Source organism: Aethalodelphis obliquidens, unplaced genomic scaffold (genome assembly GCF_003676395.1).
Source record: "Aethalodelphis obliquidens isolate GAN/ISIS:26980383/991018 unplaced genomic scaffold, ASM367639v1 scaffold41, whole genome shotgun sequence".
Taxonomy (NCBI): domain Eukaryota; kingdom Metazoa; phylum Chordata; class Mammalia; order Artiodactyla; family Delphinidae; genus Aethalodelphis; species Aethalodelphis obliquidens.
In genome coordinates this window covers 5469753-5495265 of record NW_020837985.1, presented here as the reverse complement: position 1 = coordinate 5495265, position 25513 = coordinate 5469753, and the positions used below count along the sequence as shown (strand labels likewise).

The following is a 25513-nucleotide window of genomic DNA, read 5'->3' as shown; positions in this document are numbered from 1 at the left end:
AGAAATGCTTTCGTGTTTCGTGAATTGGTCATCGGGCAGAAAAAAAGCTGCTCACCAATGGACTAGATGACCTCCAAAAACAACAATGAGCCTAGCCGCCGGGCTCAGCAGATGTGACAACAAAGGAGCTGGGGGAATGAGGGAGGGGCTTCAGGCTGGGGTGGACGGGAGATCAAAGGCTTTGGGGAGGGAGGAAGATAGGGGTTTTCAGCATTCTGCTTCTGCCCCACTGACGGCACAGAGCAAGATGCTCCTTCGGGACTCAACTCAAATAACCCCTGAGATGCACAGTCTGGGGCGGGCAGGAGAATCCACCCTACATGCCAGAAAGAGAAGGGAAAAGAAACTTTTCCAAGGAGCTGCCAGCTCCACGCATGGGGCCTGAGGGAGCAGCTCAACCCTGCCGTGCAAGCAGAGAGGCCCTGAAATTCCTGGAACAGAGCTTGGTTCAAAGGAGGGTAGGGAACAGGCTGCACAGACTTCTCCTTCCATGCTGGGAGGCGCCGGGGCAGGACCGGCTGGGCAGGAGGAAGCCAAGGCCTCCAGCCTCAGGCCTGCTCGGTCAGGCCCGGGGCTCCCCCCACACACAGGCCACCCCAGAGGATGGAACAGACGGGTGGTCGGCCGCCTGGGGGGCGGGCGGTTGTCTAGGACGGGTTGGCAGATTCTGGAAGGCAGAAAGGGAGGCCAGCCACGGGGCGGGAGCCAGTCTGTGTGAGTGGAGGAAAGCCCTCTGGCCTGGGATTCAGGGGACGTGGGCTCAGGACAGCTATGAAACAGATTTTCTAAAACTCCTAGGGCTTCTTACTAATGCATTAGGAAGCAGGATGGCATTCAAAGATCTTTTACTACCCAGTGGTCTTTTAAGAACTTGTTTCTTATTGATTGAAGAACTGATACATACAACTGGTAAAAACTTCCAACTAGTTGAAAAGACTCATCGGGTCAATGCTAAGCTTCCCTCCTGCCCCCGTGAGCCTCCTGAGAAGTAGGCGCTATTACCATTTTTTAGTGCACCTTTCATGACCTAGTCCAGCGTGCGTCTGTGTGTGTGTGTGTGTGTGTGTGTGTGTGTGTGTGTGTGTGTGTCTGAGAGAGAGAGAGAGAGAGAGAGGTCTTCCTCTTACACACAAATGGAAACAGAGAGGAAATTCCAAAAGAACAACTCACCATCTGGAGCCTGACTTTGTCATCCACCAAATGACAAACCTGGATGGTTGCCTCCTGACCTGGAATAGCCCAAGCTACGAACCCACCTGCCACGAGCCATGGGCAACCAGCTTGAGGAGCTAACCTGCAGCTTGGTTGGACTCAACTCTGGGGCACTCTCAGGTCTGCTGGAGTGCACTAGTAGCTAACTAGTAACTAGTAAGCTAACCTTTACTGAGCGCTCCCCAGGGCCAGGGGCTGAGCCAATCAAGTTACAGGCCCCACCTCGCCCAGCCTTCCATCCACCTCAGGAGGTAAGGACTGGTATTATTACTCCCATCTCATAGGGTTAAACAAAAAACAACCCTAAGGTCCAAGAAGCAAAGCGACTTGCCCAAGGTCACGTAGCTGGTAAGTGGTAGGTAGCTAGGATGCAAATGCACTTCTCTCCTGTACATCGTTTTGGGGGACACACATAACAGGGGGAGAGCTGCAGGCCATGTGACATAGGTATTTATCCCCAGTGAGGCTGGCTGACTGCAAGGAACACACAACCAGCGCAATGCGTAAGAGGCAGAACCTAAACCCTTCGGTTTTGCATCCAAGCCCCATGCTTTTGATTATCACTAAAGCAGCCTGAAAACGGAATAGGGTAGGGCCCTCCTTAGCCGCCGGATTTATGTTAGCTAGTTTCACCCTCCAGCAATCCTAAAGTAGGTGTCATAATCTACCCTTAATCGATGAAAAAACAAGGCTGATGGAAGTTGAGTGACCTTCCAAAGTTCTCTTAGGGGAGACTGACAGTGATTGGTTCTCAGGCTCAGGCCAGAATTCTCTCCACTGAGCCACAGCAAACCACAGGGCATAACCTTCACTGCAGGTCTACAAAGCTGCTCCCATCTCCCAAGCAGCAAAGTGTGGCATTTAAGGGAAACCCAAAATCATCATGAGAAGCAATGACAAACACGAAAGAGCTATCCCCTTCCCCTCAACAAGACCCACATCTCGCCCAGAAACCCAACTTCACGAGAAAGCAACTCCCTGAAGGGGAAATGTCAGTCATCATTTTGTAGCTGCAATGCAGCAAAACCAAATGGGAAAGCGACCTAACAATACGCATCAAGAACCTTTGACTTTGTCCTTTGACTTCTAGAAATCTATCCGAAAGAAATCCGAAAGACGGAAATAGCTTCATTCGCACATGTGCACACCTACATACACACACCTGCATACACACACAGACAGACGCACACACACGAACATGCATCTCAGAACTACTGTGGAAGAAAATGACAGGGAAATATTCTTAATACTCAGGATTACAGGTAAAATTGGGAAAATGACAAACTATCCTCGCAACGGGATGTTACAATGTCGTGTTGCCTGAAAAACGATACTTACAAACCTGCTTTTAACACCATGTGGAAAGACTTCCATTAAGCGAAAAATCCAATAAAAGTGTCAACATTAGGTGATCTCACATTCAGAAGAAATACACACAGAAAAAAGAAAGGAAATGCAGCAAAATGTGTTAACATTATTTTCTTCCTTATACTCTTAACATTTCCCAATTTTTCTATAAGACAAATCATCCCTTAAAAAATCAGCATTATTTGAAAGAAATGATGGCCCATGCTCCTGGATAAGATGAGCAACAGGTGTAATCCGAGATGGAGAGAAGAATTTGCTTTCCTTTTCAGAGTATGCTCCTAACAAGTTACATGGTCCTGCAAAAGAAGGGAGCCAACGTAGAGACTGATGGGGGGATCCAGTAAGAAGTGGCTCAAGCCCAGAAGAGCCATGGAGAGCAGAGAAGGGGAGTCCAGGAACCACATACACCACGGCAGGTCCGCAGGAACCAGACACTGGGGAGCAGGGCGCAGGGGGGTTCCCAAGGGAATGACCTGAGAAAGGGGGGCGGGGGGGGGTGGGTGTTGGGAAGCTGACTGAGGGTTCAAAAAGCAGCTGCTCTCGGGATAAAGCCAAGTCGTTCAAGACAAGGAGGCAATTTCAAATCCCAGGACAGAGGGTGCTCCAGACAGGACGCCTGGGCATCTACCGCTGATGCAAGGGGAAGGCCATTCAGAGGCGCGATGGCACAAACCCTGTTTACCAGTGTTGCGACTTTTAGAATGAATCCTGCAAGTAAAGCACAGAAGTCTGAATTATGGGTGTATTCACTGCAGAACTTGGAAGCCTGCTGTCCGTGTCACGGTCTAGCTCGGCGCTGTCCGATGGAAAGGCAAGACACATAAAACTAATTTAAAACTTTCTAGTAGCCACGTTAATAAATCACAAAAAGAAAGAGGTAAAATTAGTTTTAATCATGTATTTTTACTTAACCTAATATATCTAAATCTTATCACTCCAACATGTAATCAATAGGAATACTTACTAAAGATATTTTACATGATCTGTTTTGTACTAAGACTTAGAAATCTGACTCACAGCTTACACTTACAGCACATTTCAATTCGGACTTTTCCACATTTCAAGTGCTCAGTAGCTACATACCAGTGACCATACGGGCCAGCACAAGTCCTAACCTCTCTGGCCTCTATATTCGTATGTTAAAAACAAGGATGGACTTAACCTCTGTCTTCTTTCATTGTCAACTACAGTTCAACAAGCTTTCATTGACTGTAAGCGTTAATGTTTACACAGCCCCTTTCAGATGATACCAAACAATGCTTCCTCTAGTTCTTAAAAAGTGCTTCGGAAACTAGAGGCTCAGAGTGGTCGTGGGCTCAGCTGAAAGTCACACAGCCAGCATGAACCAGAACTCAGGCCTCCTGCCTGCAAATCCAGTTCACTTATCTTCACTTACCGTTACCACTCTAGTAAATGGGTCCCTTCTTCCCTCCCTCCTCTGGGGACCACAGGCAAGTTGTTGAAATGTAATGAGCCATTCTGCGCAGCAACTTTTAAAGAGATGCAATCATGCATCCTTCTCGCTTCCTGGGCAGAGGAACATCTGGAAATTTAAACCACTCAACAGCTGGAAGATATTCTCGTCCTTAAGAAGCATAATTCATTACGCCAACAATGAAAACCAGACTGTCAATCTGGTGGGTGGGGTGCGACTTTACAGCTATCAGTTTCTTGGCCGGGAGGGAGTGCGTTTGCCCTGGGCCCCTGGCCTACTAGAGTAAACGCAGTGAGTCTGCTGCTAATCCCCTCGTGCTGGTGAAGTTCCAGGCACCAGAGGGAAGATGGCCCAAGGGACATCTGTCTTCTGATCCCGCCTCTGCCCCTTCAGCTCACCTTGGAGGGGCTTCCCCCCACCGCTGTGCGATCCGGGGACCCTTAATAAACTTCTCTCAATGCCCCCAAGCTCTATCCTCATCTCACATTTCAATCAACGACCTGGAGCCCTGAGGGAGAGATGACCTCAAGGCAGGAGAGCAAACCAGTTAGACCAACAGATCTGAAAAGCAGGCTACTTGGCTTCGCATCTTGGCTCTGGCCCTGCTACTCAGTAGTTGTTACCTTGGATAGTCACTTACCTTTCTGCCTCCGCTTTCCCGTCTGTAAAATGGGGACATTAATACAGACTGTGGTCAGGATTACATACACAGATTAGATACAGAGGCAGAGTCCTCGGAACAGAGGCAGGTAAACAGGTGGAGCTATTTACGTGAGAGCCGACAGGGGCTGGCAGATGAGAAAATCAAGGGAGGAAGTGATCGGCGTCATCCTGCAGGGACAGTAGGACTGGACTCCAAAGCTAGACATTTAAGAAAGGAAGCAACACGTCTATCAATGTGCTTTTCAAACTGGAAAGTACTCAACACCTTCGCTCAGTCAGCCCACATTTCCTGACCCCCCTGGAAGCTAGAGGCCCAGCCCTCGTGTGCCTATGCGGGGCCCATAACCAGTGCTTTCTGAGCACCTGCGACATGCCAGTTGTGGAGGAAGCCATTAAGGTACAGAAATCGCATTCAACGCTCACAACAAAGTATCTAGTTGGTACTACTTATGTTCTAGTTTTACAGATGAGGAAACTGAGACTCAAGAGGGTAACTTCTCCAGGGAGATCTGAGACTTTTGAAGGCAAGTGGATCTCAAACCGATGCTGTGCAAAGGAGAAAACCGCGCTCTTATCCATTACGCTGTGTTTCTATGCCTCTCACGCAGGTGAGCGATTACCTGTGGCTTTGGGTGGCCCTCTGCTACCAAGTATCAGAATGATTCAAAACACAAGGCAGAGCCCCCGGTTGCAAAAAGCCCAGGCTCTGGATCTAAGCCATAAACGAACGAATAAATCTTGCTGATGAAGCCGCTCCCTCTCCTGGAAGAGGGACCGGCCTGCCCTCCTCTCATAATTTGGGCCTAAAGACTGGCATGCGAGGCAGGCGGCAGCGCAGGAATGACATGGCTACATTTTCCTCGTGGAGGCTTACAGGCCAGGTGAGACCTCTTGGGAGCCCACTCTCTTCCGCTGCAATCAGTTTATCTGTTTCGGAAAGGTTTATCCTGGCTGGGGGTATCTAAGCTGTAAACACTGGAAGAGGTGCCCGGCATTCCTACATTCCATGCAGAAAAGCTTGGGAAGTATGGATGGGAAAGGGGGGAAACCCCGCCTGGGCAGGCCAAGATGACCTGGCAGAGGGCAGCGATCCAGCTGGACTGGGAACCTGCCTGGAATCCTGGGCCCACATGGAGGGGAAGGTAATCTGCACCAGGGTTGTTTCATGACCATTCTGGGCGTCAGTTACTACCCCAGCATCAGTCTGGGGCGGGTAGAAGAGATCCTTAACCGCCAACAGGGAACAATGCTAACAGCAGGGAGGGCTTATTCAGGGTCTGTTATCACCCCACCCCGGGTCTCGCACTATCTCATTTAAACTTCAAAATGATGCGGGGCCTTTTGTCCTCCGTTCCCACCTGAGGAAACGGGAGGAGAGAAGTTAAGTTCATTGCACCAGGAACTAAGTAACAGGATGAGGCAAAGGCAAGAGTGAACCCGCAGCCGTCCCATTCCAGGAGCTACACTGCTCACCATCACACCAACAGCATTTCTTTTCAGATTACTGATGAGGGTCAACAGTCCGCAGCCGAAGACATCCCTTCCGATTTTGAAAGTCTGTGATCCCAGGAAAATCCAAAAGCAGCCTGGGGTCCTACCACCTTAGCCAGAAACCCTGGCCCTTGTGACCACGCGTACAAGAACGCTCACAGCAGCTCTGCTTGTGTGTGGTGGAAAAAAATTAAAAGAAAAAAAAAAGCCGCCAACGACTCACATGTCTTTGGAGAACGGGTGAATAAACTGTGGTCTGTTCACACAACGGAACAGATGACGGTGGTGAGAAACACCACATCCACGTGCACTTATCAACACATGCCGAGTAGGAAAGCACGCTGCGTACGGTGTGGAATTTTGTAAAAGGTCAAAAGGAAGAAAAGTAACGTCACAATTAGGGAGAAAAATATAGGGAAAAAATTTTAAGCAAGGACATAATACACACCAAAATTCAGGAGAACTCGGCTCAGGGGGAGAATACTAGGGGTTGGTAGTTGGGAGAGCCTAGAAAAAGGACGCAATTCGTTCCGGGTCACACCCTAAGCAGGGTGGGGGACTCACGGGAATTCGTTTCCTATGACGCTCTTGATGCCATCTCCTTGTAGATATCGAGAGAATATCGTGGACTAACTGTTGAAACGACACGAAATTCGGTCCCCAAATGATTAGAAAATGTTTGCTAATCATTTGTTTTGTGGGAAGCACGACTCCCAAATCATTTATTTTGTGGGAAAGTGACGTGGTGAGTCGGAACGTCCACGGTGGGTGCACTGTGACCCCAGCTACGCTGCTGATGGCTGCATTAGTGAGTCTCTACCAGGCTCCAGGTTGCTGGGTGCACCCCTCCACTGCTGGGAAATGGGGTAACAGCATACAGCTGGTAGAGATGCTGAGAAGATGAACAAGATAACACACCTAAGAGCTGAACTGAGACACCAACCCAGGGTAAGCACGGGCCATGGGAATCCAAAGGATGGAGCCTCAGAGCAGTACAGAGAGTGGTCAGGACACGCGCGCTGCCACTCCTGGCTGGACGGCCCTGGCTAAGCTCGGCACAATTGTCTGCACCTCACACCAAAAGCACAGACAACAAAAGGAAAAATAAATAAGTTGGACTTCATCCAAATTAAAACCCCCTGTGCATCAAAGGACGCTTTCAAGAGAGTGAAAAAAAAAACCCACAGAACAAGAGAAAATATCTGCAAATCATCTACCTGAAAAGGGATTTCTATCCAGAAAATATGAAGAACTGTACAACTCAACAACAACAAAAACCCATTTCTTGGGCTTCCCTGGTGGCGCAGTGGTTAAGAGTCCACCTGCCGATGCGGGGGACGCGGGTTCGTGCCCCGGTCCGGGAGGATCCCACATGGTGCGGAGCAGCTGGGCCCGTGAGCCATGGCCGCTGAGCCTGCGCGTCCGGAGCCTGTGCTCCGCAACGGGAGAGGCCACAACAGTGAGAGGCCCGCATACCGAAAAAAAAAAGTTTCTCCAAAGAAGATATACAAGTGGCCAGTAAGCATATAAAAAGATGCTCAGGGAATTCCCTGGCGGTCCAGTGGTTAAGCGGTTAGGACTTGGCACTTGCACTGCTAGGGCCCGGGAGCTGCCAAAAAAAAAAAAAAAAAAGGATGCTCAACATCATTAGGGAAACGCGAATCACAACCACTATGTGATGCCACTTACATACATACTATTATAAAATTAAAAACAAACAGAATAGCAAGTGTACAAACAGACTGTAACAAGTGTTGGCAAGGATGGGGAGATTTGGGAATCCTTGTGCATGGCTGGTGGGAATATAAAAGGGTGCAGCTGCTGTGGAAAACAGTATGCAGTTTCCTATCTGTCAAACATAGATCAGAAGCCCCAATTCACAGGTCTGTTGTCAGACTAAAATGCGAAGATTATTTGCATTCATTCACTCAGCCAATGACCCTTGGGACAACAGGGAATACAGGAGACAATAAAGTGAACAAAATTCCCTTGAAGCCTGTTTTCTATTGGGGGTTACGGATCCCAGGCAAGACAGATAACTCAGACTGGACTTTAGACTGTGGCGGATGCTAAACAGGGAAACAAAACAGCTCAGAGGACCGGGGATGTGTTGGGGGTGGGTGAGTGACACTGAAGGTGGAGAAGCCACACGGAAAGTGATGACAGGAGGGGGGCAGCCTGTCGTACGTCCCTGAGCTGGGCCAGGTCACAGGCTCATCCCGAAGGAGACCAGGACTTAACGGGAGGGTTCTGAACAGGACTTACATGATCGGACCTAGATTTCCTCAAGACGATTCTGCTGCTGGGAGAACTTAGTGAACCACGGAGAGCCACACCAATGATCATTTATAATGACTTGATTTCCCCAAGAAAGCACAGATTGACACTGGAAGGTAAAAAACTGGGCAAAGTCAGGTGCGCACTGTGACCTCACAGAGAAAGCAGCATCGGGGATGAGGGCGTTCTGTGTGTTCACTCATTTAATCCTCTTAACCGTCCTAGAACAGCAGGGCTGTTACTCCCGTTTTACAGATGAAGAAACCAGGAGGTACAGAGATTTGAAGGCCATGCATCTATTCAGTGGCAAAGCTGAGGTTCTAAGCAGACAGTCTGGGGTCAGAGTTTGAGAAGACAGAAGCACCCGTGCTGCCTATAGCTTGCCAGCCACTTACAATAATGACCAGAGCGAGAGAGGAGAATGCTGGTCCAAAGACCTAAACGTTTTCCTCGCCCTCGGGGCTTCTCTGTCAGTCTGCTCGTGGCCCTCCCCAACCCCACTCTTACTCACCAGTACCAATTTCTAGGTATAATTAAAACGGGTTTGTGACGCAGAAACAACAAAACCTGGAAGCCATTTTTTTTTTTTTTTTTTTTGCGCACGCGGGCCTCTCACTGTTGTGGCCTCTCCCGTTGCGGAGCACAGGCTCCGGCCGCACAGGCTCAGCGGCCATGGCTCACGGGCCCAGCCGCTCCGCGGCATGTGGGATCTTCCCGGACCGGGGCACGAACCCGCGTCCCCTGCATCGGCAGGCGGACTCTCAGCCACTGCGCCACCAGGGAAGCCCTGGAAGCCATTTTAATGTAATTCATATCACCTAGGACAACTGCTACTTTCATTTTCCCCTTTTCTCTCTCAGTCTCCATCCAGAGATTGTCTAGTTTAGAACCAGAGATGTGGGTTATCATAGCTAAAATTTGCAGCCAAAGTCAAACTGTCCTGCCCTTTTTTTTGGGGGGGGGGGGGCATAAAGAAGAGGGGGATGGGAAAGCAGGGCTGGGAATAAAAAGAAACTTCTTAGGGAAAAGGATTCATTTTTATACTTCCTGGGTATCTGAAGTTAATAGATTGGTTAATGGATTGGTTCCAAACCTAGTCTTTGCACTCTGACCTGGGTTCCAACCTGCCTTTTAATAGCTGTGTGAACTTGGGCAAGTCAGTTAACGTCTCTGAGCCTCAGATTGTCCCATCTGAAAAACAGGGCTGATGATGGTTCCTATCCCATGAGGTATTGCTGATCAGTATATGGGGTAATGGAAGGGAAGCCCTTGGCACTGTGCCCATCACACAGTGGGCTCTCACAGAACACCAGCTGTTGTCAGTAATCATACTATTGTTATTGGTACAAATCCTTACAACCAACCAGAAGGAGGAAATAGTATTCCCATTCCAAGATAAGAAACAGAGACTATAGCCCTTCTGTAACAGGCAAACCCCTCTCCTTCTGCCACCCATTACCCTATCGCAAGGCTCACCTCCTCTAAAAGAAGCCTCCCAGGCCAGCTGGACCTCAGCCATCAGCTGCTTCATCCCCTGAGAACCAGCATCACCCTGTCCCTCTCTGACAACCACGACCTCACCCTGGTGTCATCGACATGTGCAAAAGCACACGTCTGTATACCTGCACTGGACTAGGGGGGTGGGGATCTCAAGGGATTCCCCAAGTGTAGCTACAAGCCCTAGCACAGCACCAGCAAGTGAGACGCACAGTAAATCCCGGGTCATTGAATGTCACTGTTCCGCTGTGATTTTTCCGTGTAATCAGTTCATAGTTATTATCTACATGGATTAATATGGACAAGTTCTTAACGGTGGCACAGAGTCAGGGCTTAATATCTCTATGATGCCATTTTATAGCTAAATAATGCTCCTAATAATGCTAAATAAAGAACGTGACGCTGCACTATAACTGCATTAACACCGTATCATCACTGTCGTTGGTTTTGCTCTCCCTCTGCATCTCTGAAAGGTAAGGATGGATCTTCCAGACTATCAAATCCACGGTTCTTTTCTAGTTCCCCAGAGCCTTGCTCAGTTTCAGGCACATATTAAGCTCCTTGTTGAATTTTGCCTCCACAATGTGAAGACAGATAACAAGATGGAAAACACGGAACAAAACAGGGTGGGGCTTTTGCTTCCTCCTGGTAGCTGATTGGCTCGTTTCTTTAAGCAACTTTGCCACCACGGCTCACCGTAAACGAAGAGAAATCTGAAAGTCACGCATTTTCCCCCGATGGAAATGAGCAAAAGCTCACCAACTTGGAGGGCAAAAGTCATGAGCTAGCCGGAAACCACCACTGCCTAATAACAGCTGACCAACACTTTAGGAGCCCAGCAGGATACGAAAGGTCTGGCTTCCCCCCCACACATCCCCCAAAAAAGGCCAACATGTGTTGAGGGGGTGGAGAGGGAAGGGGAAAAGGAAAAGAGCAGTTAACAGGAAATGATTAGTTTTCCAGGGACACACAGCCTATCACAAAAGCATGCAGGGGGCTGAAGAAGCAACTCAGAACAGCATTATGTGCAAACAGTTCTAAGAGAAAAAATGTAAATGCCGTCTATGCGGGAGGCACTCTATTGCAGCACCCAAGTCAATAAGGGTTTAAGCAGGGAGCACCCACCAAGCCCTGCCGGCTCCCTGCAAGGTGCTGGGGGCACAGAAAAGCACGTCATGTCTGGAAGAGCTTGTGCAATGGGACAGGGAGAGCCATAAGCAGGGGCTGCAAACTGCTGGCCCCAGGGGCCACGTCGGGCCCACACGTGTTTTGTTTGGCCTGTGAGCCTTCTTTAAAAATCTGAATTGAAACATTGAAAATCAGGAGAATTTTCATTAAAAAAAAGAATGATACCCAGCTTCTCTTTCAAAAGTAGAAGGTCTGGCAGCCGTGAATCTCCTTTCTGGCCTGGGGAAATGGGGAGGCGGAGAGGGGGAGCTGGAATCAAAGAGCAGCCGCCTCTGGTCCAGAGAGGGGACCAGTTGTTGGCCAGTCCACACCCTTCCTACCTGGTGCATTTATATCATCTGCTCGTCTTCCTAAGCAACTGAGTTTGCAAGCCCTGTTGGGAATCCAGGGCCACAACACAATACAACAGGATGTGAGTTGTGATAACTCAGGGCGCATGGAGGGGATGAAGGAATGTTTCCTGAAGGAGGTGACCCCTAGGCTGAATCATAAAGCATCAACAGGAGTTAATTAGAGGAGGAAGTGGGAAAGGAATTGAAACCTGTCCCATCTCCCCAGCTGGGTGAGACGTGACTGTCAGAAGTGAATCTGCAGGCACCCACCCTCTCCACAGAATAACGCCATTCCAAACCTTCATTATTCAAAACCGACATTCACCAGCTGCCTCTAATCAGACAAGCCTCCCTTCTGATCCAAGCAGAGGCATCCGTCTGGCAGAAAGCACTCAGCCTGGAGGGTTGGTGAGGGCTGGGTCCTTACCCCAGATACACATCACTGGGTTCACATCACTCAGCAATTCAATCAATACTCATGAGGGTCTATTATACAGCAGGTACTCGAACTAATAATGGGAAGCCATAAAAGCTTTTAAGTCGTTGAGTCTCAGGATCTAGTTTGCCCTTTTAAAAGCCAGGCGTGGGAGCAGGGAGACAGCTGGGGCCGGTAGTGGATGCTCTCCAGAGGGTGTTGTGGCGCCAGTGATGCCGGGTCTCACTGCTGGACCAAAGGGGAAAGAGCTGCATAATCAAGGGTCAAGGGTGTCAGCAACGGCTCAGGTATAAAATGTGAAAACCGTCGTATGCTGCTGTGTAAGCCGCGGCTGCGAGACCACCTCCACACGTTACCATGACTGATACAGTGATCTCCCCTATCCTTTGGCACCCCTCGTTTTTTTCCAAAACCCTTTGCAGGGAAAAGTGGGATAAGTATGTGGGGAATGTCTCTAGCTGAGAAAGCACATATGGACTGTCCAGGGAAATGACAGGCAAGAGACACTGCCTTTGGCCAACCTCGAGGCGTGGCGAGAGGACAGGGGAGCTCTGCACCAAGCAAAGCCCAGGGGGAAGCCCCGAGCTCCCCTTCTATTTCAAGAGCACTTCCTGGGAGGCCATCTCCTCCCAAGTGTGCTGAGGGGAGAGCGGCGCTGCAAGGCTGGTGATCCGGATGCAATGACATTGAGAAGCACAGCGTGCGGAAGAAGCCTCAGGTCTCCACCAGAGGTGTTCTCTGAGCGTCAACCCGGCCAGGCCTTAGCCTCATAGGTTGTTCTTGGACCGAATGCAACCGTCTGTTTTGTAAAAAGTGATACACCACAAGGATAGGAGTGATCTCTCTTTGAAGTCTCTCAGTGAGAAGATTGGCTAAGTGATCCCAAAACTGCCCCTGGCCCCGGTTGGATGAATGATTACTTACGTGGACTGTGGGATAAACCCCGACACGATAAATGCCAGAAGGGACCCCTGTTCCTACAGCTGCTCTCCCGTAAAGTTCAGGAGCTTCCCACATAGAGGCCCTTTTCTTTTTCCTCTTTCCTTTTAAAAAACAGGAAAAGCCAAGCATCCAACCAGAGGGTCGCTGGTGTATTCTCAGCCACATTAACTACAGAATGTTCTTCAGTGACCCCAGGCCCAGGACACCACATGTGCACAGGTCTCCCTGAAATGCCACTCTGATCTCGTCCCTGCCCCTGTTCAAAACTTCCCACAGTTCCCAACCGCCCTCGGGATAAAGTCCAAGCTCCTCACGGGGACTGGAAGGTCCTCAGCTACCTCTTCAGTCCCACCTGGATCCCTTCCAACTTTGCCCTCCAGGCAGAAGTCCTTTCTCTCCCCAAAATAAATACTGAATTTGTCCTCTTCTCCCCCTCTCCACTGCTAGAGCCAGGCTCCAGGGTCCTCATCTGGATGGCTGCCACACAGCCTCCAAACGGGCCCAGCTACCACTGTCAACCATCCAATCCATTGTCTACCGAGCAAAAATGTCAATCAAACCAGGCCTCTGCCCCACTCAGCAGCCCACAGAGGCCTGGACTAGTGCTTAAGGCCTCCAAGACCAGGCACCTGCCCACCCTGGACCCCGTCCAGGTCCTGTGTCTCTTACCCTTGGACATTCACTCCACTCCACCCACAGGAGTCTCTTGACATCATGAACTTCCCAAACGTTTTCCTGCCTTGGGTCCTTCATGCATGCTGTTCTCTCAGGCTAGAATACCTCCCCCCCAAACTAGTTTTTTTGTTGTTTGTTTGTTTGTTTGCTTTGGTGGCATGTGAAATCCTAGGCATGTGAAATCCTAGTTTCCCGACCAGGGATCGAACCCGCACCCCCTGCGGTGGAAGCTTGGAGTCTTAACCCCTGGACCGCCAGGGAAGTCCCTTCAAACTAGTTTTTAAAAGAAATTTTAAAAACCCAGAATTTACAACCATGAACATGTTGTCATATATACACACGGTCTGCTTTCCTTACTATATGTTTTCAAAATGCAGAAGTGATATATGTGCCTATATTCTTCTTTTATAAAACATGAAAGGTAAAGTTAAAGTAGCCTTTGACCGTCACCACCAGCCCCATCCTCTCCTCCCTCCCAGGAGGATGAGAGTGCATTTGATCTAGATCCTTCCAGTCCATTTTCTTTTAGACATTCACACCCACCTCGAAGTATCCTTCAACAACACATAACATGAGCTGTGAATTCTCAGATGTACCGAGGCGTGGGGCTGCACGTATGTTTTGATTTCATTGCGTTCTGCCAACTGGTCTCTCACGCAACCCCGCACTCACCAGCTGAGTCAGGGGACCCCAGGCCCCACACAGCCTCCCCAAGACTTGCGTCAGACTTCCTATTTTGGGCACGTTTTAAAACGTGAAAAAACGTGCCCCAGAAACAACGCAAGTGTCCTTCCACTGGAAGATGGATAACAGTGGCATATCCAGAGAACAGGACACTACTCTGCAACCTAATCCACCCAACGACTGACACATACTACGTGGAAGATCTCACCTGCAGGAGAGAAACCAGGCTCAAAGAGCTACATCCTGGACGATGCCATTTATACACAAAAGGCAAAACCAAACCGTGAGGTCGGGAAACAAATCTGTGATTGTTAGAAGCTGAGGGTCAGGGAGGAGGTTGACTACAAAGAAGCAGGAGGGACTCTGGCGGGGGATGGAAATGTTCTGTATCTTCGTGATGATGATTACACGACTGCGTTACACAGCTGTGCGCATTTATCAAACCACCTAGCGCTGTCTACTAAACAGGGTGGACCCTAGTGTCTACAGATCAGACCTCGGTACACCTGCCTATATTAGGGACATTTGGAATCCTTTCACAGGTACTGTCCATTTTGCATTCTTCTTTTGAGAACTGTTTGACTTTGGGGAACTCTTTATTCTTTATTATTAAAGCTGTTCTTTTTTTTTTTTTTTCTTAGTCTTTTTTTCTTTACAATACAGTCATATTCATCAATCTTCTCCTTTGTGCTTTGCTCCTTCTCTGGTTAACTTCCCCCAAATCTTCGTGTCTCACTCAAATGTAGGATTTCAGTGTGAATCCCCTCACCTCATACACACTATCTTCCACATTATTCGATTTCATATTCTTTCATATTCCTGACAGTAGTGTTACTTTTTGGTGTATGTTTGCTTGTCTCCCCACTAAGAAATAAGCTCCTTTAGAACTGGTACCATACCTGTTGTGATCACCACTGAACATCCAAGACCTTGAACAGTGCTTGGCACACAACAGGCATCCCACAAATATCTGCTAAATAAATGGAAGTTAAGAAAAAGCTAATACAGGTGCATATGATGTATATGCACACGTGTCTAGCATTTAATACACGCTATACGTAATTGTTCATGACATAGCGTATCATGGACAGCAACAAACATCACGTGTCTCACCAGATAACAGCAAATTTAGCTTCCGTGCAAATCTCATGAGTTACAATATTTAACTAAAACTTTTAAAATAGTGAGATGTGGGGCTTCCCTGGTGGCACAGTGGTTAAGAATATGCCTGCCAGTGCAGGGGACACGGGTTCAAGCCCTGGACCGGGAAGATCCCACATGCCACGGAACAACTAAGCCCGTGCAGCACAACTACTGAGCCTGTGCTCTACAGCCCACGAGCCACAACTACTGAGCCTGCAGGCCACAACTACTGAAGCCCGTGTGCCTAGAGCCCGTGCTCCACAACAAGAGAAGCCACCGCAATGAGAAGCCTGCACCCTGCAAAGAAGAGTAGCCCCTGCTCACCACAACTAGAGAAAGCCCGTGTGCAGCAACGAAGACCCAACGCAGCCAAAAATAAATAAATAGTGAGATGCTCTGATGCAATAATCCTAGGACAGGGGGTTTATCAAAAAAATGAAACGAAAAATAGAAAACTTACATATGTAAGCTATATGTAGCTCTATTATGAGCTAAGCATTGCAGAAATATCATCTACCCAATAAAAAATGACATGGACAAAAGCATATGTAATAATATTCAGGAATGCTTACAACTTAATGATAGCTAAGAAAAGCCAGGACACAAACATATTGATACATACCATAATTACAACCTTTTTTAAAAAAGCTACAGTAAAGACAAAACAGTGATTGGATTTAACTCAAGAAATAATACTTATCTTTATAGACTTTTCCCCCCAGAATTTTAGAGATAAGCTTGTATTTTTTTCATCGGAGGAAAGATAATTCCAATTTCCCTAATTACAGTTCTGTCCACCCAGGGCCATTTCAGGTACCTCCCTCTGAAGAGCCATCCTCTATTACATTTGTTATCCTTCTAAATGTAAACCTGGGAATTTACTCCTGGTTACAATCCCAGGGTTGGCAGGACCCATTTAAATCACTTCTGCTGGTCATTAAGTGGCCAGTGGGCCAGCAGGTGGGGCTGACCCACTGGCCACTCCTGCCTCTCCCACCTCAGGCACAGTCCCAAGGCCCAGGGTCCTCAGCTCTCTGTTCCCTGTCTGCAAGGCCCTCACTAAGACTGGAGACCTATCTCCCACGTCCCTCCTGCTCGAGCCTTCTCAGCCACACCAGACCTAGTTGCCTGCAGCTCCATTTCCACCTGTCTTCCCTGCCTCCCAGCCGCTCTGGTCAGCAGTCGTTGCTGCGCACGGGCTTCCTCTAGCTGCGGCGAGTGGGGGCTACTCTTTGTTGCGGTGCACGTGCTTCTCATTGCGGTGGCTTCTCTTGCTGCGGAGCACGGGCTTCAGTAGTTGCGGCTCATGGGCTCAGTAATTGTCGCGCACGGGCTTAGTTGCTCTGCCTCATGTGGGATCTTCCCGGACCAGGGCTCGAACCCGGGTCCCCTGCATTGGCAGGCAGAATCTTAACCACTGCGCCACCAGGGAAGTCCCCACACTGGGAGCTTCTTGAAGACAGGGATGGTTCCTTATTCCGTGCAGAATCCCCTGTGCCTGGCCCTCACTCACTCACTCTGGATTCACTGAATGCTCATCACGGCCCAGGCGTTGTCGTAGAGCTACACTGCCCAATAAAAATGGAATTTGAGCTACGGGTCATTTTAGATTTTCCAGTAACCGCATTTTTAAAAAAAAAAAAGGAACAGGTGAAATTCATTTTAGTGATGTATCATATTTAACCCAATATATCCAAGATACCATTTCAACACATAATTAACGTTAACGAATTCAGTAATGAGATATTGGGTTAGCCAAAAAGTTCATTCGGGTTTTTCCTTAAGATGTTACGGAATATATATCACTTTTTTTTGTGTTAAGTCTTTGAAATCCGACGTGTATTTTAGTACATCTCCATTCAGACTAGCCTCATTTCAAGTGCTCAGCGGCCACATAAAGGTAGTGGCTACCGCATTGGATAGGGCAGTTTTAGTGCACCAGTGAGCAGTCCAGAAGCTCCTGTCCACCACTACCAGCCTGGACCAAGCACCTGCATCCCCTGCAGTTTGACCCGGGTGCCCTGACTGCTGGCCTAGATTTAGTCTCTTCTCAACACAGCAGCCAGATTGATCATTTTGAAAGCTAAGTCAGAGCAAATCAGCTTTCTGTTTTAAACCCTTCAGTCGCTCCCCATTTTACTGTGCACAAGACAGAGTCTTTTAGAAAGGCCCAGAGACTTCACGTGCAACGCCGCTGAACACTGCTCTGGTTTCCCCTTCCACCTCTGTCCACCTAGCTCTCACCACTCCAATCCGTTCTTCATCCTGCTTCTCCCTCTCACAGGCCCACCCCTGCCCTCAGCCTCGAACCTGGCTCTTCCCTGGGCCAGGAACACCATCCTCTAAGACTAACCCCTTCAAGGCTGCTCCAGTAACAGCTTGTCAACAGAGTCTGCCCTGAAGCCACCTTAACACTGCAGCCCACCCCAGTCCTCCAGACCCTGACTCTGCTCCACTTGTTCCCATAGAACACATTACCCTCAAATACACTGTGAATGTCCTCAGTTTATTATGTCTGCTGTTCCCAATGTCTACCTCAGCTGCAATGCAAGCACCATTCGTGCAACATCTTTCTTGTTCCTTTCCACCTTCCCAGCACCTAGCACCCTGCTTGGCACAGAGTAGGCATGCAACAAGTATGCGTTGAATTGATGAAAATGAATAAATGAATGAATGAATGAATGAAGCCCTCAGCCCTACAGAGTTTACAATTTCAGGAGAGAAGACAGATATACGGTATATCAGGTAACGATTAGTACTGTCTCAGTTTGTTCAGGCTGCCATAACAAAATACTACAGATGGGGTAGCTTAAATGATTGAAATGTATTTCTCACAGTTCTGGAAGCTAGGAAGTCCAAGACCAAGGTTCTGGCCAATCTGGTTTCTGATGAGAGCTCTCTTCCTGATTTGTAAACAACTACCTTCTTGCTGTGTCCTCACATGGCCAGAGAGAGGAGGCAAGCTCCCTGGTATTTCTTCTGATAAGGGCACTAATCACCTCACAAGGACCCCACCCTGATGACCTCACCTATCCATAATTACCTCCCAAAGGCCCCATCTCCAAATACCATCACATTGGGGGTTAATATTTCAACATATGTATTTTGGAGAAACACATTCAGTCCATAACAAGTACTATGGACAACAGTGAGACTCAGGAATGGAAATGGGAGTTAGGGAGGTTGCTATTTTATGAGGCAGCCCCCAAAGGAAGGCAATAATTATAAATATAGCAACCACCACTTACATAGTCACTACCACACGGCAGCCCTGTGCTAAGCACCTTACATCTACTAATACAGTGGTGTCAGGAGTCAGTGGAGTTTTTGCCTGCGCTGCCTCTATCCGTTCCCCAACTCCCTGTGGGGACCACCCTGACCCCACTGTGTGGCTTGGATAGAATGGAAACTCCAGGTGGACAAAGATTTTTGTTTCTTTTCTTCCCTGCTGGATCTCCAGGAGCTAGAACAGTGCCTGCCACCCAGTAACTGCTCAGTAAATGAATGGCTCAACCAATCCATCTTAAACAGAGTAGCAAATGTTAGGGCCAAATTACCAGGGAAAGGGAGCCCTGAAGAATAACCAATAATAACAATCATTTTTACGTCTTCCTCAAGAGCTTACTGCCACTGTGCTAAGTGCTTTGCATCATCCCTGGGAGGGGGAAACTATTCTCCTCTCAGCAGCAGCGAGAGCTGAAGTAACCTGCAAAAGCAGGCTGATGGCACTTCCCTGGTGGCACAGTGGTTAAGAATCCGCCTGCCAATGTCCTGCAGGGGACATGGGTTCGAGCCCTGGTCCAGGAAGATCTCACATGCCACGGAGCAACTAAGCCCGTGCGCCACAACTACTGAGCCTGCGCTCTAGAGCCCGCGAGCCACAACAGCTGAGCCTGCATGCACAACTGCTGAAGCCCACATGCCTAGAGCCCGTGCTCCTCAACAAGAGAAGCCACCACATTGAGAAGCCTGCGCAACGCGACGAAGAGTAGCCCCGGCTTGCCGCAACTAGAGAAAGCCTGCGCGCAGCAATAAAGACCCAACGCAGCCAAAAAAAGAAAAAAACTTTATATATACATATAAATGCAGGCTGACACCTGAGGGGCACCCTCTGATTCCTGTCCTTTCTGAGACCTCTCCCCATTTCTATCTCTTTCTTACATCTATTAGCCAGTGTTTTGTTCAGATGCTTGCAAAGAACACTAGTGAAGTCACTGCCATTTTATGATCTATGTAACCAGAATGTTACCTTTACGCATTATAACGTATTCAGAAACCACCACTCCAAGCAGCCACAGGAAGTAATAATAAAACCCAATAATTGTAACAGTAATAATATTAGCTAACTCTTGCTGAGCACTTACCAGGAGCCCAGGCGCTGTGCTGAACACCCGCCAGCTGTTCATCCCCTATTTCCTCCTCATAGCCACCGGTGAAGCTGGTGCTTTACCATCCCCACTTCATAGGCGAGTCAACAGGCTTACAGAGGTCAGGTAACTTGCCCCAAAGGAACCCAGGTCTGCACGGCCCCTCAGGCGACCCAGGTGCCTTCTGCCGCTTTCAGTCTTCCTTCCTTTCTTCCCTGTCCCTTCCCTCAGGGCAAACCCTCTGCTTCCCACCCTGTCGGGCTGTTTCACATCTAAGAAGACAATGACTGGAGACTGGGCATCGCTTGTTTCCTTGAAAATAAAGCAGTTCTTGACAGCCACCTGATCCAACAAAGTCCCAGGGCTGCGTGAGCCACCAGACGAAGATGATTGCCAGCATCCCCCACCCCTTCCCCGCCCCCTGCTGCTCCCAAGAAATGCATGGTCCAGGAGGGAAAAGAGGCAGGTCAACAAATAACCCTGGGGCTCGGACTACCCACCAGGCACCAGCAAAACAACACCCCATACCCCTGCCTGCCCCCCTCAGAAAAAAAGAGGAAGAGAAAATAAAAGAAAAACATTCAGAATTCTGGAATTAAAAAGTGACTGAGACCATTTTGGCCTCGTGTATGTGAATCTTGTGTTTATGGGCTGGCATTGTTTTCGTTTTTAATGACAGGGTTGGGAGAGGGGCCACCACAATCCTTGTATTGTTAGGGCTGCTACAGGACCAGAACACACGCAGGAGAGAGACAGGTACTCAGATAGTTTGGGGGGCGGGGGCAGGGGATGGGGGGGAGGGTATGTGATCATTTGCAGAAAGAGCTCTGTCTCCCATCTGCTCTGAATGTTCACAGTGATTATATGCTGGTCACAAAGCCAGGCAGGACGCCTGGATGTAGCGTTTTGCAAATGCCCATAGATTTCACACCAAGACTGAGGCTCTGCGCGGGCTCCCCAGACCCCCGTCCAGAATCTTCCAAACGCTGCAGCCCCCCCTCCCATGGCTTCCTGACCCCAGCGTTAGTGGAACGGGCCGGCAGCCAGAGCAGGCAGTGTCTTCACACAGGGTTTGGGGTTTCCATCTGTGCCGGGTAAGGAGGGCAGGCTGGGGAACACACTTGATCCCTCCCGCTCCAGGCCGAGAAGCATCCTTGCTTACTTTTAGTTTCACTGTCCTCTAACTTCTAGGAGTGGTTAGAGAACCAGGGAGCCAGATGGCCCAGGTCCAAATCCCAGTGGCTCTACCACTCCTTAGCTGTGTGACCTGGCGGTGAGGGTAGGGATATTTTTAATCTCTCTGAGCTGTGGGTCCCCCATCTGCAAAACAGTGATAATAATAATAATAATACCTTATGCGATGGTTGGGAGATTAAATGAGATAACATATCTAAAGCATTTAGAACTGAGTCTGGCCCGTCATAAGAACTCCATCACTGCTAGACATTTTATCATAACTGCCTTGGTGCGGCTATAGCGAGCATGAAATGGGAAGAACATGCTTGGCCTGATATACGATTTCAATGTTACTATAGAAACTACTTCTATTATTGGGACCTCCCTGGCGGTCCAGTGGTTAAGACTCCACACTTCCACTGCAGGGGGTGCGGGTTCGATTCCTGGTGGGGGAACTAAGATCCTGTGTGCCACACGGCACGGCCAAAAAAACAAAGAAAGAAACTATTATTATTATCATTTACTATTACTGTTATTAGATCCTTAGATTACTGGGGACCAGAAAAACGGAAGAGAGAGAGGAAGAACCCGTCAAAGGACCCATTTTAGCAGCATTCTCCTGTAAGGCCTAGAGTTTCTGAGGTTTTCTAGGGAAGGGGTAGAAGTGACCATCAACGGAACTCATCTACGGTCAAAATTATTCCACGTTGTTGCTCTGTTTCCATCTTGATTCAGGGTTTCCCCCCACCCCGCCGCAGACACAGGGTATATAAAGGAGGAGTCCTGGCCTCTTACAGAGATTACAAACCAGCATCCGGAGTTTAAAAAAAACAAACAAAACAGGGAGAATGCCATGTCTCCAGCCAACTAGGAAAGGAAATACAAAGTAAAAAGCTCGAGCATCCAGAAAGCCATCTGACATCTAACACAGTGAAGTGCGGCCATTCGTTAGCAGGCCCGCGGCTACCTCGCCAAAGAATATGGACCAGCAACTATCCCAGGTCCTCACTTCCGCAGGAAAGGGTCAACACCGCCACTGGTGTGACCAAATTCAGGGAGAATCACACAAAGAGGAATAAAAGGAAGGCTGTCTTATCGTCCAGGAGGTTCTTTCGTTGAGCTGTCCGAGAAAACTGTCCATCCCGGGCAGGCAGAAGGCCCTGGGACACAGACTCCCAAACGCAGCCTGCCTGCCTGCCATTTAGGAGGAAGAAAAAGAAGCTAAAAGCACAAGAGAGCAACTGGATGTGGACGGTGAGGAACCACCGGGTTTCAGACCAGCAATCACAGAAATCAGTTGCGGGGCTGGAGGGGGCGGGAGGGGGTGAGTTCTGATATTTCAGAGCTGAGAAGAACTCCCTCTTTCCAGTCCAGAAAAGCTCCAGCCCTGGACAGAAAGGACAAACCGGACAGCATGGAGGAGGGACGGAGAGGAGACGGAGGAAGAGAGAGGAAAAGCAACCATAAAAAGAAACGGATTTCTTCTACTTTTCAGGGGAAGCCTGGTTTATGCAAAATTCTGCACTCAAAGTCGGCAAAGCAACAACAAGAATAAAAACCACGCTTAACCAGGCAAAACAAAAATGTGATCACATAACAAATCCCCCCGGGGAGTTCACTGGGTACAGCATTATGACCGGCCCTGCACCCACCGAGCCTTTCCATCACCAGACCCATGCATGGAATTCCAGTCGGACCCTCGTGCCAAGGCCTCAGACCACGAGGCACTCCTCACCTCCAAGATGTAACTGCTCCCAGATACTGGAGACCAGGCCACGAGGCTCTGCCCAGCCAGAGATTCTGTGTTCGTTCTTCTGCTGCTTCCAGGAAGGTTTTTCTCCTAATAAATCTTTCAGGAAGTCCCACTCAGAGTTCAGAGGATCCATACACCCCCCTTCTCCACTGGTTAGAGCTTTAGAGAGATTCGCTGTGACCACAGGACTGTGTCAAACGAACAAGCCTCAACTTGTCGCTGCCAGTATGCAAAAGAGGCCTGCGACACCCTATGACAAGCAGCAGAGCAGATGCAGTCCCTACCTCCTCAGAGCCCCGCCCAGCCACCGCAGACAAACACACGTTTCTTCAGGGTTTTCTCCAGCAACTAAACAGCTCCAGTAGCCAGGACGCCAAATGGTGGGGGAACGGAGGGATGAGACGGGGCTGCCAGCCTCTCTGGAGAACAGAAGAGCAGAAAGGAAACACCACAACCTCACCCTCTTCTCCCTAAAACCCCTCACAAGGGACTTCCTCTCTTCTCCCAACTTACAGAAGGGCCTGAAATCAGGGGCTCGAGTGAACACAAGAATATTCCATGCCTGCCAACTCTCAGGAAAATTCATGGTGTATCTGCGCACCGAACACATGCAGCCTCATGGCTGCCCTTCCCGAGAGTCTACACTCCGGACCACAAACACTGGCATAAATAAGAGCACATTAGCCTAGGGAGGATAAATCTAACCAAATCAGCAATCCATGCCAAAAGAATTACCACGATAGGGGTGCGAGGGCCCCGGCAAATCAGTAAGTGCAATGCAAAAGCTGAGAAAGTTTCAAGAAACAGAGTTGCTGAGTTTTCGGAAATCACCTTGTAGGGGTTAAGGGGGAGGAGACGGTCAGAGGATGGAGGTCGCATCGTATGGTTCACAGACCTCTCGGTTAGCAAAAGGGGCCTCCAGACCGTCTCTGCGGATCCAAACCCGTACCGACGGGAGGGGGTCTATATTGGGAGCTTAGATAATAACACGCTTTTCAGCAAGAGCACAAATCCAGAATTATCTCCCTGCAAGGGCCATTTGATGTCACCCTCTTCCCCTCCCCCCACCCCAAACGCCCAAACTCGCTGCCAGTCCAGAGTCTGGGGATGAGAAAAGTGCACGGTGAACACACCCATTGGCATCCGAAAGCTCCTTCCTTCCGTCCAGTTACTCACCACGCATCCCGACCCGCAAGGCCGAGGCTTCCGAGTTTCCAGAAAGGGAGAGGACAGAATTCTAACTTACTGGAAGGTGGATTCAGCCGTGTCTCCGCAGGTCACCGGGGCCGCCAACAGCCTTTCCGCGTGGAAATCCACTCAGGGGCTTCCGGGCGCGTGCCGGGGCCCACCCTCGCTCGCGGCCCCTCGCTGATACTCCGGGTCCCGGCCGCCCGGAGTCCGCCCGGCCCGCGGGCCCATGTGCTCGGCGGCCGCACGCGCTCGGCCCGCTGGAGCGCGGGGCTGGAGGGCGGCCCGTGACGTCACGGCGGCTCGCGCTCCGGGCTGCGGGGGAGGGGAAAGCGCGCGCCGCCCGACTGGCCGCGTGCGTCCTCGGCCCCAGCGCTGCCCGCGCCCCTCAGCTCCCCGCCGCCCGGCCCGCCGCCCCGCGAGCCCCTCCGCCCGCGACCGGAGCAGCTCGGGGCATCTTGCCGCGGAGGGCCGCGCGCGGAGGCGGGGAGGGCCTGGGCCGCCGGGGGCCCAGACGGCGCGGGGAGGGCACGCTCCGCACGGGGCTGGGGAACCTGGCCGCGCTCGCGCCGCGGCCCGAGAGAGCCAGCTCGAACCCCGTGCTGATGCCCATTCACTTGCGTGCAGCTGTTTCAGCAGTCCTGCTCTCTGCCCCCCCCCCACCGCCCCGCCCCCAGGGGTCCTGGAGCCAGCGAGCCTTCCCACTTGCCAGATGGGGAAGGCGAGTTTGGAGAAATAGGTGAACCAGGATGCTCTGAGATGGGAGCACTTCGCGCAGAAGACCCCTGGCTTAGCTCTATCCCTAGTGATCCTGGCGCCTCCTTGGGTACCACCAGCATCCGCGGGCCTGGTAAGAGGGGCGCACGCACCTTCCCACCTCCTTCGACGTCTCCAGCTGTCCCCCAGGGCTGAGGTTGGCAAATCCGTGCAGAGGACCGGCTGTCTGCACCAATCCCTCCACTCCGGAGTATTAAACTACCCCTGTGAATGCCCAGTAGTCTCCCCCAAAGGAACAAGAGAACCCTGGCCTCCTGCGGGGAATGCGTTTATCTTGCTTTCTCTACAAGAGCCCGGGACCGGACCGAAGCGAGGAGCTGCCTCCGTTCAGTTCATCATCTATGGAGCACTTAGGGGAACCGGGCGCCCTGCTAGGCGATGGGGATACAAGCCGTAGAAGGAGGTCACAGTCCGGTGAAAAGACAGACACACAAGTGTGTGATTTCAACATTATGGAAGTGAAGGCTGCCTCTCTGTCCCCCACCCAGTGCCTTACCTCCCCTATCATTTTAACCCACCCAGTGGCCTTGGGCCCCTCCCTCCCTCCCCTGTCTTATGCAGTTTCTCCTATTCCAGTGGCTTCTTCCCAAAGTGAATGGCTCTCCTCTCTAGAAAAAGAAAAAAAAAAAAAAAAACTTCACGTGATGCTCCACGTACCGCCTACTACACAGATTCATTTATAATCATGGAACACTTGTTCTGTACCTGGCTTCCTGCGAGGGTCTGGACAGGTCTCTGAGCTCCAGTTGTCAAACCTCAGCATCTGTATAGGCACTGTAGGAACTGTGAGAATTTAGCCCTTTCACTGCTTAAAAATTCTCCCTGGAACCGACCTCTGTCACCCAGGGGGAAGCCGGTGTGCTCCTGCTGGGCGCCCACAAGCCAGGAGAGGTCCAGCTTCCAATAGCA

At 50.0% G+C, this 25513-nt stretch overlaps 1 protein-coding gene across 1 annotated transcript in view; it reads right to left on the bottom strand.

Moving 5' to 3' along the window:
* The window catches only part of LOC113633686 (translation initiation factor IF-2-like), a 266781-nt gene extending 241669 nt beyond the window's left edge, over nt 1-25112 (bottom strand). Inside the window, 2 exon segments of the mRNA XM_027132060.1 lie at nt 23816-24802; nt 25101-25112. Coding sequence (XP_026987861.1) covers nt 23882-24802; nt 25101-25112 — 933 coding nt within the window. The 3' untranslated portion in view covers nt 23816-23881.
* Nucleotides 25113-25513: the final 401 nt, after the last annotated feature.